This window comes from Rattus norvegicus, chromosome 7, assembly GCF_021556685.1.
Source record: "Rattus norvegicus strain SHRSP/BbbUtx chromosome 7, alternate assembly SHRSP_T2T, whole genome shotgun sequence".
Classification (NCBI taxonomy): domain Eukaryota; kingdom Metazoa; phylum Chordata; class Mammalia; order Rodentia; family Muridae; genus Rattus; species Rattus norvegicus.
In genome coordinates this window covers 32,558,496-32,573,126 of record NC_141540.1, presented here as the reverse complement: position 1 = coordinate 32,573,126, position 14,631 = coordinate 32,558,496, and the positions used below count along the sequence as shown (strand labels likewise).

The 14,631-nt window shown below is 44.8% G+C and overlaps 2 protein-coding genes across 13 annotated transcripts in view; one reads left to right on the top strand and one right to left on the bottom strand.

Moving 5' to 3' along the window:
• Nucleotides 1-10,761, top strand: part of Chpt1 (choline phosphotransferase 1) — a 52,082-nt gene extending 41,321 nt beyond the window's left edge. For 3 of the 9 annotated variants that reach the window (XR_015624183.1, XM_087557830.1, XM_087557828.1), the window contains 2 exons: nucleotides 6,987-7,143; nucleotides 10,110-10,761. Coding sequence is in view for 6 of the 9 variants with exons in the window: in XM_087557830.1 (XP_087413956.1) it covers nucleotides 6,987-7,143; nucleotides 10,110-10,153 (201 nt within the window). In the remaining 3 variants the exon portion in view is untranslated. Of the gene's footprint in view, nucleotides 1-6,986; nucleotides 7,427-8,430; nucleotides 8,699-10,109 lie in introns of those variants that run through there. The other 6 variants (XR_015624182.1, XM_087557827.1, XM_087557825.1 and 3 more) reach the window with 3 other exon arrangements.
• Gnptab (N-acetylglucosamine-1-phosphate transferase subunits alpha and beta) overlaps nucleotides 6,385-14,631 on the bottom strand; it is a 66,845-nt gene continuing 58,598 nt past the window's right edge. For all 4 annotated transcript variants that reach the window (XR_015624180.1, XR_015624179.1, XM_087557824.1 and 1 more), the window contains 2 exons: nucleotides 10,552-10,642; nucleotides 6,385-7,929 (listed from right to left, as the gene is read on the bottom strand). Coding sequence is in view for 2 of the 4 variants with exons in the window: in XM_087557824.1 (XP_087413950.1) it covers nucleotides 7,852-7,929; nucleotides 10,552-10,642 (169 nt within the window). In the remaining 2 variants the exon portion in view is untranslated. The remainder of the gene's footprint in view (nucleotides 7,930-10,551; nucleotides 10,643-14,631) is intronic.

Below are 14,631 nucleotides of genomic sequence, written 5' to 3'. Positions count from 1 at the left end.
TGATACAGGGTCTCACTCTAACCCAGCCTGGCTTCAAGTACCTGGTAATCTTGCTATAGCTTCCTAAATGTTGGGATTCTAAAAGTAAACCACGACTAATTTACATTTTCTGAGTTTCGATAACACATAGAATGGTCTTTAATATAGCAGCACATCATAGTTTTCTTTGTCTGAGCATCGCAATAATGAAAAATGTTCAACATTTTATAGACTATTTTGCAACTCACTATTTATTATGGCTATAAGAACCACTATTATTATAGATAGCCAGGGCTATCATACAAACTCAGGATTTATGCTAGAGCAGTCACTAGAACTGAGTGTATAAGGTCTTTTATGCTAGCTTTTCATCTCTGATTGTTCTGGGTTCGTTTTCTTATAAAAAATTGTTACTTTGAATGCTAAAAATCATTACAAGTTCCATTAATTTTTAAGTTTTTAAAAATACATTCTAAATATTTTAATGTTAAAATATTTTTAAATATTTTAATGTTTAAAATTTTTAAGAAAAAAGTTACCTTTTCTGTGGTTACTGATGTTTCATAATTTATTAAGAAGTGTGTGCACAGAAACGTGGATGGGGAGGAGGAGGAGTGGAAGGGGAGGGAGAGGGGAAGGGGTATTGGGAGGGGAGGAGGGGGGAACTGCCTTCATAATGTGTAATATATGAGAGAAGAATAAATTTTAAAAAAAAAATAAGTGTGTTCTTCCCTATCAGCTGTGTCATATATCATCTACCTGTTAGCTTTATGTCAAAATTTTTGCTGGAACAAGTGCATAGATCTATTATACAGCTCTGAGGGAAAAGGCAGTCCCCGATGCCAGTGGAACAGCTCTCCTCACTCTGCTTAGGCAGGGGAGGTTTCCCCAGTGCTGGGTTACAGCTCTGCTGAGGAAGGTACCCTGGCAGTGGAGAGCCAAGAAATATCACAAAGCCACACCACACAACAAACCTCACACAAGAGATTTATTGGGAGGGAAAAATCCGGGAAGGTGGCTGCTTCTGCTGTGGTGAGGAAGAGCGGGGAACCGGGCAGAAGGCAGGTTTACCTAGGATTTCATGGGATGGGGGAACTGGGTGGCCTGGAATCGGAGCATTACCTGGCCTGATCTTGGGACAAGCTCTTGGACTGATGGGATTCTGTGACTTGATCTTGAAGCTCAGGGATTAGTGGGGTTTCATGCTCAGGGAATTGGTGGGGTTTTGTTTTCTTTTATGTTGTTTTTGTTTGTTTTTTCTTTGGCCCTGGTCTCAGGCTTGGAGTCAAGTCAGGGTCAGGGTGTGTTTTTCTTGGCCCTTTTACCCTAGATTTATGGAGTATAGTGTGAAAATGTGACACATGTATACAGTACACAATGATCAAATCAAAGTCTGTTTCCCAAAATTCTTGAGTTTACTCTTCCTGTTGTTCAACTGGCAGATTTCCCTAGGTCCCTGCTTGCAAACCACGGTTTTCATTACTCCAACCTTAGCAAACTTTCAGTTTGTGAGACAGCAAGTCTCTCACCTTCTTCCTCCCTAAGACACATTCTATGGATGCTTGACTCTTATTTCCCACATTTTCAACGGGTTTTCCTAGAACCACTCAAAACAAAAACAACTTTACTATTTTCTTTGATGAAGGAAGGGTGTCGCTGATCTATAGACTGAATTAGAAAAAAATTGAGTCTTGCCAGTGCTATGTATTTGTGTGGTTGTGTGTGTGTGTGTGTGTGTGTACCCATGCATGCATTTGTGTGCATAAGTATTCTGGCATGTGTGTACATGTGTAATCTGAAAACCAGCAGTCAATTTTGGGTGTCATTCCTCAGTTTACAGTTATGAAGTAGCAACAAAATAGTTTTATGGCTGGTCACCACAACATGTGGAAGAACTGTATTAGAGGGTGGCAGTGTTAGGAAGGTTGAGAACCACTGCAACCAAATCTTCAGCTAAGTCTGGGCATCTAGCGGCAGGGACTACCCACAGAGGGTAAAGGAGCGGTGGGAAGTCACGTGTGTAGATGCCCAGGCATCGTTTAAAAAGTGGAGGCGTGTCTTAGGGAAGTGACTTTGGAATGGAGATTTTTAGGCTGTCTCTATGACCTCAGGAGTGACACTTGTGAAGACACATGCTTGTGCTGTGAAAGGGCTGAGGAGAGAAGTCTGGAGCCAGATGGGTCATGTGAAGCAGACGTTTTAAAAAAAAAATTCCAACATTCCATGTGCATCTCTTTCTCTTCTGTCCTCTCTCCTCTCTGTATGTGTGTGCGAATTTGGCAATGCTCAGCACTTGTTGGCAGTATCTTTCTAGATGGGCCAAAGTGCCTGGCATTTTATGAATAGTAGTAAGGTACCATACTATGTCACTAAGCCTTCGTTAAAATTCATATGACATATTGTTCGGAGAGGAATAGCCAGACCCTTTCTAAATTGACCATGTTGTGACAGTGTATGTTAAAAAAAAGAAAGAAAAAAACCCCAAAACTATAGCAATTGAATGAATGAATTAGAACTGACAGAAAAGGTTCCTTTTGAGCATAGAGTTGTTATGCACTGTCTGTCTGGACACTGAGAGTCAAGACATGTCCGTATGCTGGCAGTGGAGGGGCAGAAGGAGGCTTAGAGGACCAACCGGACCACCAACCAGTATGTTGAAACGGAGGTTCTCCTGAGAAACTTTGCTATAGGCACTAGACCCTATTTATTTATTTGTTGAATTATTTATTTGTTTGTTTTCGTTTAAATCAGCGGTTCTATTTTTTCCCCAATAATTTGTATTTTTTATTCACTTTATGTCCCAATCACAGTCCCACTCCCTCCTCTCTTCCCAGTCACAACCTTACAAGTCCCTCCTCCCATTAGCTCCTCCCCTTGGGCACCATCCCACTCTGGGACAGCGATCCTCTCCCCCTGAGGACCAACCAGGCAGTCCAGTTAGTGGATGGGGATCCAATGGCAAGGAACAGAGACCAAGACAGCCCCTGCACCACTTGTTAGGGGACCCACATACAGGACAAACTGCTCATCTGCCGCTGATGTGTTGGGGGCCTAGGTTCAGTTTCTGCATGCTCCCTGGTTGGTAGCCCAGTATGAGACCTCATGGGCTCAGGTTAGTTGACTCTGTGGGTCTTCTTGTGGTGTCCTTGACCCCTCCAGCTTCCTCACTTCTATCCCCTACTGTTCCACAAGGCTCCCGAGCTCTGGCTGTGCGTCTCTGCATATGTCTCCATCCGCTGCTGTATGAAGCCTCTGTGGAGACAGTTATGCTAGGCTCCTGTCTGCAAGCATAGCAGAGTATCATTAATAGAGTCAGTTTTGCTGGCAAATGGTATATCACTGAGTATATCATCCTGAGTGAGGTAACCCAGAGCTAGAAAGACATATATGGTACGTACTCACTTATAAGTGGACATTAGCCAAAAAATGGAAGATAGCCATGTTACAATCCACAGGCCCACAGAAACTGGATAATAAGGAGGTCCCGAGGGAAGATGCATGAATTTCACTCAGCAGAGGAAACTAAATAGTCATTGGAGGTAGGTAGAGAGAGGCTAGGAGAGGGGAAGAAGAAGGGAGGAGGGATGATGATCGGGTTTGGGGAGGGGCATAGGAAAGGGCTAGGAGAATCGAAGTTGGTATGTATGGGTGGGGTGGCATCTCTGGGATTAGCTGGAGGCCCAGGGTGGGGGAGGATACAGGGAATCTATGGGGGTGAGCCTAGCTGACTCATAGGGGGATGCAGAGACTAGAGTGGTCACCTCAGGACTTCCGGAGGTGGAGGGACATCGATCTACCCACAAAACCTGCAACTCAAATCTTGCCCACATGATGTGCAGGGATAAAGATGGAGATAGAGAAAGCCTAGCTCCAAAGAAAGAGAACAGAGAGAAGTACCCCAACCTGAGACCCATTGGTGTAAGAGAGCCGACCCCCGATACTATTAGGGATTCCTTGTATTTTAATCCTAACTCCTAACTCTGCCAGTATCTCTAAGAGGCCTGCTGCCAGGATTTTTTGTTTTGTTTGTTTCTGTCTTCTGTCTTAGTTTGGGTTACTATGGCTATGATGAAACACCATTTGACTAAAAGCAAGTTGGGGAGGAAAGGGTTTATTTGGCCTATGCGTTCACATCTATAGTCCTCGAAGAAGAAATCAATACAGGAACTTAGACATGGAGGGAACCTGGAGGCAGGAACTGATGTTCACAGAGGGATGCTGCTTACTGGCTTGCTCCTCCTGGCTTGTCCAGCCTGCTTGGGATACCATGGCTGTCCTGAAACCCTGGTGTTTTGGGACTCCCCGGGCCTGGTGGCAGGCAGAACAGCTGGTCAGTCATTTCAGCTTACTTTTGGGGAGACAAAGGGCCACACGTACTGGGCTCCAGCTTTTGGGAGTTCTCTCTTTCATGCTGCTTTCATACACACACACACACACACACACACACACACACACACACACACACACACACACACACACACAAATACTATGGAGATCAAAGGATGCAGGAGCCGGCTTTCTCATTTCCCTGTGTGGATTCAGGTATCAAACTCAGACCCTGAGACTTGGCAGGAGACAACCCCTTATGCCAAGTCTCCTGTCCTTCAGGTGCATTCTGATGTTACTATAAAGACAATTTTATGTTTTTCTAATCCTTGTGTCTCTTTTTCCTGTGCTAAATCTCTTTGGTTAAATCATCCATCACAGGCCAAAAGAAGACGGAGCCTAGAGCAAGCTAATCGGTATATTCATTCCCAATCAGAACTTTCTATACCGAACCAGAGAGGGATGATGTTTCTGGCCTCTCTGAGGGATGAGTTAGGAGGCAATGCCTTCATTCTGGGGATGGAACTGATACGGAGAGGCAGGGATGGACAGAGCTGAGCAACAGTCCTGGCAGGGTATATTAGTCAGGGGTCTTGAGAGGAAGACCCCTGGTGGAATGAATATACATTAAATGGGGACTTGTTAGATTGGCTTACACCATCTGCTCTGTGTTGAGCTTTGGACTTTTGCTATGTACTGTAATGCTAAATACTGGCTCCCAAGGCCTGGTGGACCCCAGGGATGAGAGAATCTGCACACAATGTGATGCTTTGTGACCTTGCCCCTAAAGTTCAGCTTACAAGGAACCTGAGCTCGTTTCCTGGGACCTGTGTCTCAGGTGGAGAGCCGACCCCTACCATGTGCTTTTCTGACGTCGGAAAGTACGCCGTGGTGTGTATCTGCCTCTCTGTGACACACACACTATAAATACATAAGGTGGCTGTGGCGGCGCACACCTTTGATCCCTGCCTGCACTCAGGAGGCAGGTGGATTTCTGTGGGATTTAATCAGCCATGTCATGTTGCCAAGTGTGGGAACCTTGGTGACATGACCAATTGGGCATTTGAGGAAAAGAATCTGTCCCTTTGTTTCTCCACCTTCTCCCTGTCAGCACAAGGTAATATTTCACTCCTGGGGGTATGGCATTCCCTTACGACTTCTGGAAGATGCACTTCTGTTCTTCATAAATTACCCGTGTTTGCTTCTTATTCTTTGGAGTGGTGGTGGTTTTGAGATAAGGCCTCTTAGTCGCACAGGTTACCTATGTTATACTCACCATGTAGCTCAGGCTGGCCTTGAACTCATGGCCAATCTCTTAGCCTCCTGAACGCAGGGATCACAAACATGTTGTCTTATTTCAGTATCACAGGTTGACCTGAGACACATCCTGACCTTTTATGGAACTGCACTTGAAGGACTTTATAAGCTTTTAAAATGTCTGGCCACGAATCCTGTCCCAACAGCTTGCTGACTCATTAGATAACGATTCTAGGAACGTTTGTGTCTAACTATCCACTCTATTACCAAGCTTCTCACTAGATACAGTCTATGCTCATCCAACTGCAGAAACCTATATTACACCCAAATGTCTGGTATCTATATGTAACTTTTCCAAAATAAGTTCTCAGCTTCTAGATAACACCCAGATGGCCCTTACACTTTTCGACAAATTCCATTTAGACTCTATCCCCGTTCCCATAAAGCAACATTCTCCAGCATGTCATATCTAACCTTTCCTTACAGTACTTCACAGGTTATAGTGTTCATTGCAGAGCCCGAGAGCCTGCACAGACGACCATTCAAGTCCAACAGTAACCCCAGTCTTCAGACTTAAAGCTCAAAGCATAGTGCTGGAGAGATGACTCAGTGGTTACGAGCACTGGCTGTTCTTTAGGATCTGGGTTCAATCCCCAGAGCCTAGATTGTGGCTCCCAACCATTTGTAACTCCAGGTCTAGGGGATATGAAACTCTCTTCTGGTCTCCAAACCCACCAGGCATACATATGGTACGTGAGGGCAAAATCCTCATACATAATTAATAAATACATATTAATAAAAATACCAACAATAAACTCAAAGTATCAATAAATGTGTTTTTTATGAGTCTTCAATTTTTGAAATACACAAAATTTACAGCACAAACACAATATTTACATTTCAAGTTCTCATTAGAAAAATGTGTGCCATTTCAGAGGAATACTACTGAGATCATGATTGAAGATATGGCCAGAATTCATAAAGGACTCATGGAATCATGTCTCCCCAATCTGCATGTAATGGGGGCAAGGCAATGTCAGGCTTTGCTCACCCACATGTTAAAAATGATTCTCCAGCCAGACAACAATGGCCCGGGCGGGGTGTGTTTGTATAGCTGCAAACTAAAGCAGGTTTTCATCTTTGTATTGGGTTGTTTAGCAAAAAAAAAAAAAAAAAAAAAAAAAAAGGCTGGGTGGTGTTGGTCCATATCCCAGCACTCAGGAGGCAGGTGGATTCTAAGTTCAAGGCCAGCCTGGTCTCCAGAGTGAATTACTGAAACAGCCAGGGATACACAGAGAATCCTTGTCTTGAAAAGCAACAAAATAATAAAAATAAATCATCCAAAACAACAAAAAATTTAAGCAAAGAAGACCGTTTGACAAAGATGGATGATGGGTCTCAAGTTATTTACTGTTCTTTTACAGAAGCTGGTTGGCCCCTGCTCAAGCAGGGTGAGCGTTGGACGATATGATGGATTCCCAACTGGACACCACAGTCGTGGGCTGGTGCTGACAGCACTGGTCATTTCTGAAGTGAGGCACTTGTTTGCGTACATACATCTCCACGACATAATTACATCTGGTGAGCAGCCCTGCTACTTGACACCAGCCTATGCAATCAGGCCCGCACAGGCGATCAGTATCCCTGGGGAATGAGTTAAGCAAGCTCAAAGCGTTTTCCACATCGGTCTCAAGCTCTTCAGTAGTTGTTAGCGATTCAAGACCACTTGCATGTTAATAAAATCAATAATTTAGATATGCTCAAGAAGTAATCGCTTTACATTATTTAAATGAGCTCTATACAAACATGTTTTGACATCCTGATTTGTTATTTTCAGAAACGAGAGTGACTAACTTAGTAGCCACTTACTGTTTTAAAAACAGGCAATGGATCAGGGGAGGAGAAAAGCGAGCGGTTATGGTAGATGGCTTTGGAATGCAAAGACGAGGGTCCCTCAGCACCTGCTTTCAAGATGCCCTGACTTCTCAGTCCGCAGTAACTGGGGGAAGAAACCGGCAGCTTGTCAGGGAGGGTTTATCAACAACCTGACAGGTCCGCCAGCAAATCCTTTAAAAGTACAACTGTACAAACTACGATACAAGTTCTTAGTGTGAGAGTCATCCCAGGTCGATGGGCTCTCTTCACAGCGTAGCACGCAGCACACAGTAGGCGTGCTGTCCCTTCTCCCCACGAGGCTGCCTCCGTGGCACATCACAGGGACACCGCAGTGGTGGCGAGGAGGGGGATGTTCACAGATGCTGAGGTAGGTGACTTTCCAATGGAGATCTTCTACACCCGGATCTGGTCTGGACTAGCTTCCTTGTGCGTTCTCCTCCTGGGGAATATCTTCCTCTTCAGAGCAATTATCTACATGATGGAAGGCAGAAACTAAACATTGGGTTTCCGAGTTGGTGGAAGACTGTTAGTGAGGGCAGCTTGTTTTCTGGGACCTGCACGTTCTTGATCACTGACATGGTCTGATACAACAACATCACAAAACATAAGAACAAAACAAAACCAAAACTCCCATCTAGTTTTGTTTCGGGCCATACACAGCCCTCTGCGCGTGCTCGCAGACATGCAAGACTAAACTTACGTTGGCCCACGGTTCATTCTTTGAAGATCTGTAGTGACCAATTTTATATAGCCGTCACTAAGGGTGTTTACTTTCAACATCTCTGTCCAGTTTTGATTTTTTTTTTTAATTGAAAGGAGCTGCCTCTGTTTAATCATTAGGAATAGACTTTTTTTTTTTTGTAAAACAGTTAAAAAAACTATATTAAAATCCTATTGGTGTTTTACTAACAACAGTCATTTGAAAATAGACAATGGTTCGGAATGGGTTAAAATGAAAACCATTAATTTCAGGTGCTGGAGAGACAGACGGCTCGACAATAAGAGTCCTGGCTGGCACAGGACCTGGGTTTGATTTCCAGCACCCATTATCATGGCTCGCTCCCGGTGCAACTCCAGTTCCGGGTAATCTGATGCCCTCTCCTGGCCTCCTCTGGCACTGCACACACATGGTGCATAGAAACACCCACACACGTAGAAATAAACATTAAAAAAAGATTTTAAAGTTCATTTCTGAATGTTGTTTAGAACCTGAATAAATACTTCTTTTCTCAAAGACACAGTTACATGTGCTGTAAGTAAAATGGAAACCCTAACCATTGTCGTAAAGCTGCTATGAGGATTCTTTCCTCTCCCTGTCTATACAACCAGCCTGGTTCCTTCAGAGGTCGAGGCTGGCTGGGCCATTTGAGCGATCCCACTAATGAGCTGAGGGAGGAGCAGTGGTCGCTGGTTGTCTGTGAGGATGGTAAGGGGTAGGGATGGAAGGATGGACACTGATTTGGTAGGAGAGCAAGGCCCTGGAGAAGCATGGAAGGGCCTCTCCCTTCTCCCTGCCTTTCTAGTTCCTTGCTTTCTCCTGGGACAAATGACACAAGAGAAGGCTCAGCCTTCACACCCTTCTCGCTGCTTACAACACTCCCAGTGGCCTGTTTCAGCCAAGTCCCTCTCCTTCATCTTGAAACAGCTGAGAACAGGTTGCTAAGTTTTGTTTTGTGGTGTGGGTGTGTGGGTGTTTTTTTTTTTTTTTTAAGTTTTCTTTTAAGTTTATTTTCCTCCTACAAGAACGTAAGATCAGGAACGTTCTTAAGATGCGCATGAAGGTCCTGGCCTCTCACTCAATCCTGAATTTTACTGTCTGTGTGTTTACATCTTCTTTCCAGTGTGCGTCCTGGGTGTGACAGGCGGCAGCTTTACTCAGCAGCCACCTCCCAGGAAGCTGGGGAGGTGGAGGAGGCAGAGGAGACCGAGGAGCTCCCCCTCTCCACTGCCCCTCCCCAGGCTTGCACCAGTCCTTCCTTCCCTCCCCTTCAATCTTTTCCTTCTCAGTGTTTCACCCTTGCAGCTCAGTGAAGGTTATCACTTTAATATTATCATCACAACTTCCTCCCATTTCTGGGCCCTGGCTGAATGCACGCCCAGGTGGACAGAATCGAGAGGCTGATGGCCGAGGTGGGAGGACAAAAGACAGTTCAAAGGGATGTAGGCAGGGGACTGCTGGTGTGTGTCCAATGACATACAAGACCACAAGCACCCGCGGAGACACTGGCTTCTCTAAGAAGGAAAAGGAAGAAAACTAGTACCAGAGAACAGCTCTAGGCACAATCTGGGTTGGAAAGAGAGCTTCTCAATTATGGTTTGAAGTCTACAAAAGTGAAAAGGAAGACAGGATACATGAATAAAAGTTTGCTGAATATTCTGGACACAGGGCTATGGTCGGCTGAGCACTGTATGACATGACATGTTGGATACACTGACACAACAATAAGCTAACGGCAAAGGACAACATGAGTGGATATGCTGGACACACTGACACAGGGCTATAAACTAATGGTTGAGCACTGCACGACTGGACGTGCTGGACACAGTCACACAGAGCAATATGCTAACAGCTGAACAGTGGATGACTTGGTGTGCTAACAGGATATCTGTTTACACTGATTTACCTTCTGTGATGGTTTGTATGTGCTTAGCCCAGGCATGGCCTTGTTGGGAGTACGTGTGTCACTGTGGGTGAAGGCGCTCATCCTAACTGCCTGGAAGTCGGTATACTGCTAGCAGCCTTCAGATAAAGATGGAGAACTTCATCCATGCCTGCCTGGATGCTGCCGTGTCCCTGCCTTGATGATAACGAACTGACCCTCTGAACCTGTAAGCCAGCCCCAACTAAATGTTGTCCTTATAAGACAACATTGGTCATGGTATCTGTTCACAGCAGTAAAACCCCAACTAAGACACCTTCCCTTTCCTTCTTTTTACCCCCTGGGGGAGGGGGGTTGATGGTACAGATTTTCAACACAACCTCTAAGTAGCCCAGGTTACCCTCAAACCTCCCAAGTACTGGGATTCTCCACCCGACTGTAGGTGTGAGTTTATATCATTTCTAAAAGGCCATGGGGATCACAGAAAACTTACCTGCTCAGCAAAAAATGAGAATACAGTAAATATGATCAATGTCGCTAGCACGCAGTGGGTCCAAAACTTCAGCTTGTCTCGATATGCTCTCCTGCTCAGAAACAGAAGTTATTCACTCATCTTTACAGGAATTCACTGTGCACATTGTGAAGCAAAACGATGTATAGAGTCAACCCTAAAATATCAATAAACTATACATTTCTAACACAAGTTCAGACCTGTCATTTTATAATAAATATTGTACTTCAGGTAGTAAGTTTCCTCCGCTCTCAAAGAAAAGTACTTGTAGACCTTAAAGTAACAGTTATTTTTATTTACTCATTCACGTTAATTTATTCTAGAAAAAAAAAAAAACCTGTGGATACAGAGGGATGAAGAACATTAAGTTTCTGCTTGAAAGTGTTCAGAAACGTGGAGAGCCATTGACATGGCTAGAAACATGTATTATCAAAATAAGGTTCTATAGAACCAACCCCCCAGAGAGATGACAGGCGCACCAACGGTCACACTTTTCCTTAGCCTTGAGTGAGATGCAGTGCCTCTGGCTGAGAAGGTGGAAAGAACAGTGGCAGAGAGGCCCAGCCACCCTGAGTCCTGAAGAGCCAACGAGGCTCTGGGAAGACAGAGCCACAGGAAGATGGCTGACAGGACCCAGGCTACTCTGGAAATGAGGTTTACTGGTCAAACCCTAACAGGACAGCAGATGAACCGTGGCATACAAGCAGGGTGAATACGGAGGCTGTGAAGGACAGACGGACAAACAAGGCACACAGTCCATTTTTAGCTGAGGTGTGGCAAAAATGAGGGGTTGTTTTAGGGCAATGAGAAGAAAAAAGAAATCAAGCAAAAGTGACCTTCTGTGGGGAGAATGAAGGGGACCTGGAGCTGACAGACAAAGAGACAGAGTGCTGTTATGAACATTCAGTGAAAATGCTTACCATGAGGTTTCAACTACCAGTAACTACTCCATTCTGGCTTTTTACCTAGTCCCAGGTTCTCCTAGCTCTTTGGGAATATATGTCTCTCCAGTTTAAGTCAATATTTTATCACAAGTGGTTCTTCTCTTTGTTTCTAATATCTGTGACCAGACGCAGCCAGCTCAGTGGACTCTACTGTGTGCAGGGTCATTCAGAGTCTATGCGGGCCTCGGAGGTACCCAGCACGGCCGTGCTGACCACTGCACACTTAGTCACAGGAGCTAACACACAGAAGCAGCATAAATGTCCAACAAGTGAAGGCATGAAGAAGATACGGTCTGGGGGCTGGAGAGATGGCTCAGCTGTTCTTCCACTGATGTGTCTGAAGACAGCTACAGTGTACTCATATACTACTTAAGTATTTAAAAAGAAGATATGGTTCATATACACAGGGGTTTCCTGAGCCATAGAGAAAAATGAAATCGTGACATGTGCACGAAGATGGATGCAGCTGGAAAGGCTCAGGAAAAAAAAGCCAGGCTCCAAAGACAAAGAACACGTCTTCTCTCATGTGCAGATTTTAATCTGCATATATTCCTATGTGTATGCAGGTTATGAGGCTGGAAGGGATATGGAGAGGCATCAACATAGAACACACCTGAAGCCAGGAAAGCCAGACCAATACAAAAATGCAAATAACTTGGGGATTTTGGCTGAGAGGTAGCATATTAGATCAGAGGATTAGAATAGAATTATAATGCCTAGTTATTGTACTTTAAGTTGAAAACAAATCTTGGTCTCTCTAGTGTTGTTATTGGGGAACTAGCTAGGATAAATAAAAACAGCCCCTGTATTCATTTATTGTATACTTTAAAAACATTTTTTATTGGAATTTTTAATCTACATTTTCAAATGTTATTCCCTTTCCCAGTTTCCTGGATATAAGTCCCCTATCCATCCCCCTTCCCTTCTTCTATACGGGTGTTCCCCTCCCCAACCATCCTACTGCATACTTTTATATTAAAATGTCTGGTGCAGGTTTTTGTCATTCCCACCACTGATTTAGACCACAAACCCCTTCCACCCTTCCCCTACAGCATTGGCACCTACTTATGTGGCCATTTGCTTCCCGAGGGAAGCACATAGTTTCGTTCATCATCCATTTCAACTGAGATTCTGACAGCAGGTGGCTGCCAAGGAGATACTCAGCTTCATTTTGACACAGCCGACTGCCCAGGAGGTGCCGTGGAAAACGCTCAAAGTACTCTGAATCCTGCCACTTACTCAATGTGCTGCTGGAGATCAAAGCCAGAAACCGGACTGGGGGAGTTAATGCTGGGAAGTGCCCGAAGGCTGGACACCGCGAGAGGCTGCATATGAAGACGAATCCATACTCACAGCTTCTCCTTATGAGAATGAACAGGCAGGGAGGGCAGCGAGAACACCATCTCGTTTACCCAGCTGCACCCTCCGGGTTCTTTCAAGTTGTCAAGACCTGCCAGGTCTGCCCTACGACAGTCTCTGACCTCTGTGTACCGCTTTCATCAGTCCTTGGAGGCTGACAGATGGCACTGAAGCCTCCAGCAGACATTTCTCAGCTTGGTTTTAAACACCAACCTAGTGTTTCCAGAAATGTATTTTACAAGTACCTTAATTTATGACTTTCTTTGTTGCTATTATAGGAGATGCCATCTAACTATTACCACATCGGGACAAGAATCTGGGGCCAACTTAAATCTGTGTTCCCAGGGCCTGGTCACTCTTACTTGGCTCCAGAATGTACTTCGGTACTTTGACACGAGGGTTGTAATTTTGCGCACAGCTGTTAACCTGATCGTTTCTACCACTGTATTCTTATGGTGCTTTGATTTATGATCTCCTTTTGTTTTGTAACTCTGGAAACGTCACGAAACCTTTCCGCATGTTATTAAGAACCTGAATTCATTTCCCAGGCCACAGTCACTCTCATTTGGCTCAAGAGTAAACGGTTATTCCCTTGGGTATGAGAGGTATGTTTCATAAAGACAGCAATCAAGTCCAAGTGTCACCTTTTCCCAAAAGAATCAAGTGCTCCCATCCCCGGCACACCAAAATCATCGGAAACCTTACTGCCACACCTAATCTATTCTCTCTGGTGCCCCTCACCCTGGACAGACTTCGACCTCAAAGTCAGCACTATAGATGTCCCATCTTTGGAACACCCACCCTAGGGAGGCAGGCAAAGGGTTAAAGGCCTTCATAAATTCAAAGATTAAAGTTGCCCGACCTCATGGCAGTGAATACAAAAGGGGGAGAGCATACAGAGCAGATACTAGAATGTGTGGGCAAGACGCAGGCCTGGTCTAGCACTTGCCAGCTACGTCAGTGTAAGCAACTTACTCCCAGCACTTATGAGGCAGAGGTCAGGATACGATCACAAGTTGCAGACCAGTTTGGGCTGCAAAGAGAATTCTAGACTAGCACGAGTTAAGGAATGAAACCCTATCTTAAAAAACTCAAGGGCTCAGCATGTATCTTGACTGTAAAGTGCTTGCTTAGCATGCACAAGGCCTGGGGTTTGATTCTTGTCATTAAGAAAACAAACAATTCCCTTAATGGGGAAGAAGTCAGAAATGTGATGTCACGTGGCACAAGTCCTTACATAAGCAATATCCAGAAACAAGTGAATTCAGAGAGAGGGCAAATAAATGGTCACCAGGGGCCGAGGGCAAAGTGATGGGGAAATGTCTGCTCAAAGGCTGCTGGGAAAGTCTTCAAGCCGGCAATGCTACATAGCATCATGAGTAGTAAATGCCGCTGAACCCTGTGGCTGAAAGTGATGGGGTGAATTGTATGACCCCCCCATGTCAGTTTAACTGTCTTCTCTTGTCTCATCCTTCCCAACTGTAGCAGATGACTCCCTTTTTATTATTATTACTATTTTATATATTTACATTTCAAATGTCCTCTTCCCAGTCCCCCTTCCACAGCCCCTCCCCAGCCTGTTTCCCCCTCCCCTTTGCCTCTAAGTTCTAAGCAACACTTGACAGATGTCAATCTTTCCGACATTGTCTACGAAGTTCCCACTTGGTCTAAAAGCTTGCCCAGCAGTCTGGCCAGCCGCGCTGACTTCATATGCTTATCATTAATACTAAATGCAAGATCTTCCACATCAGTGCTGCCA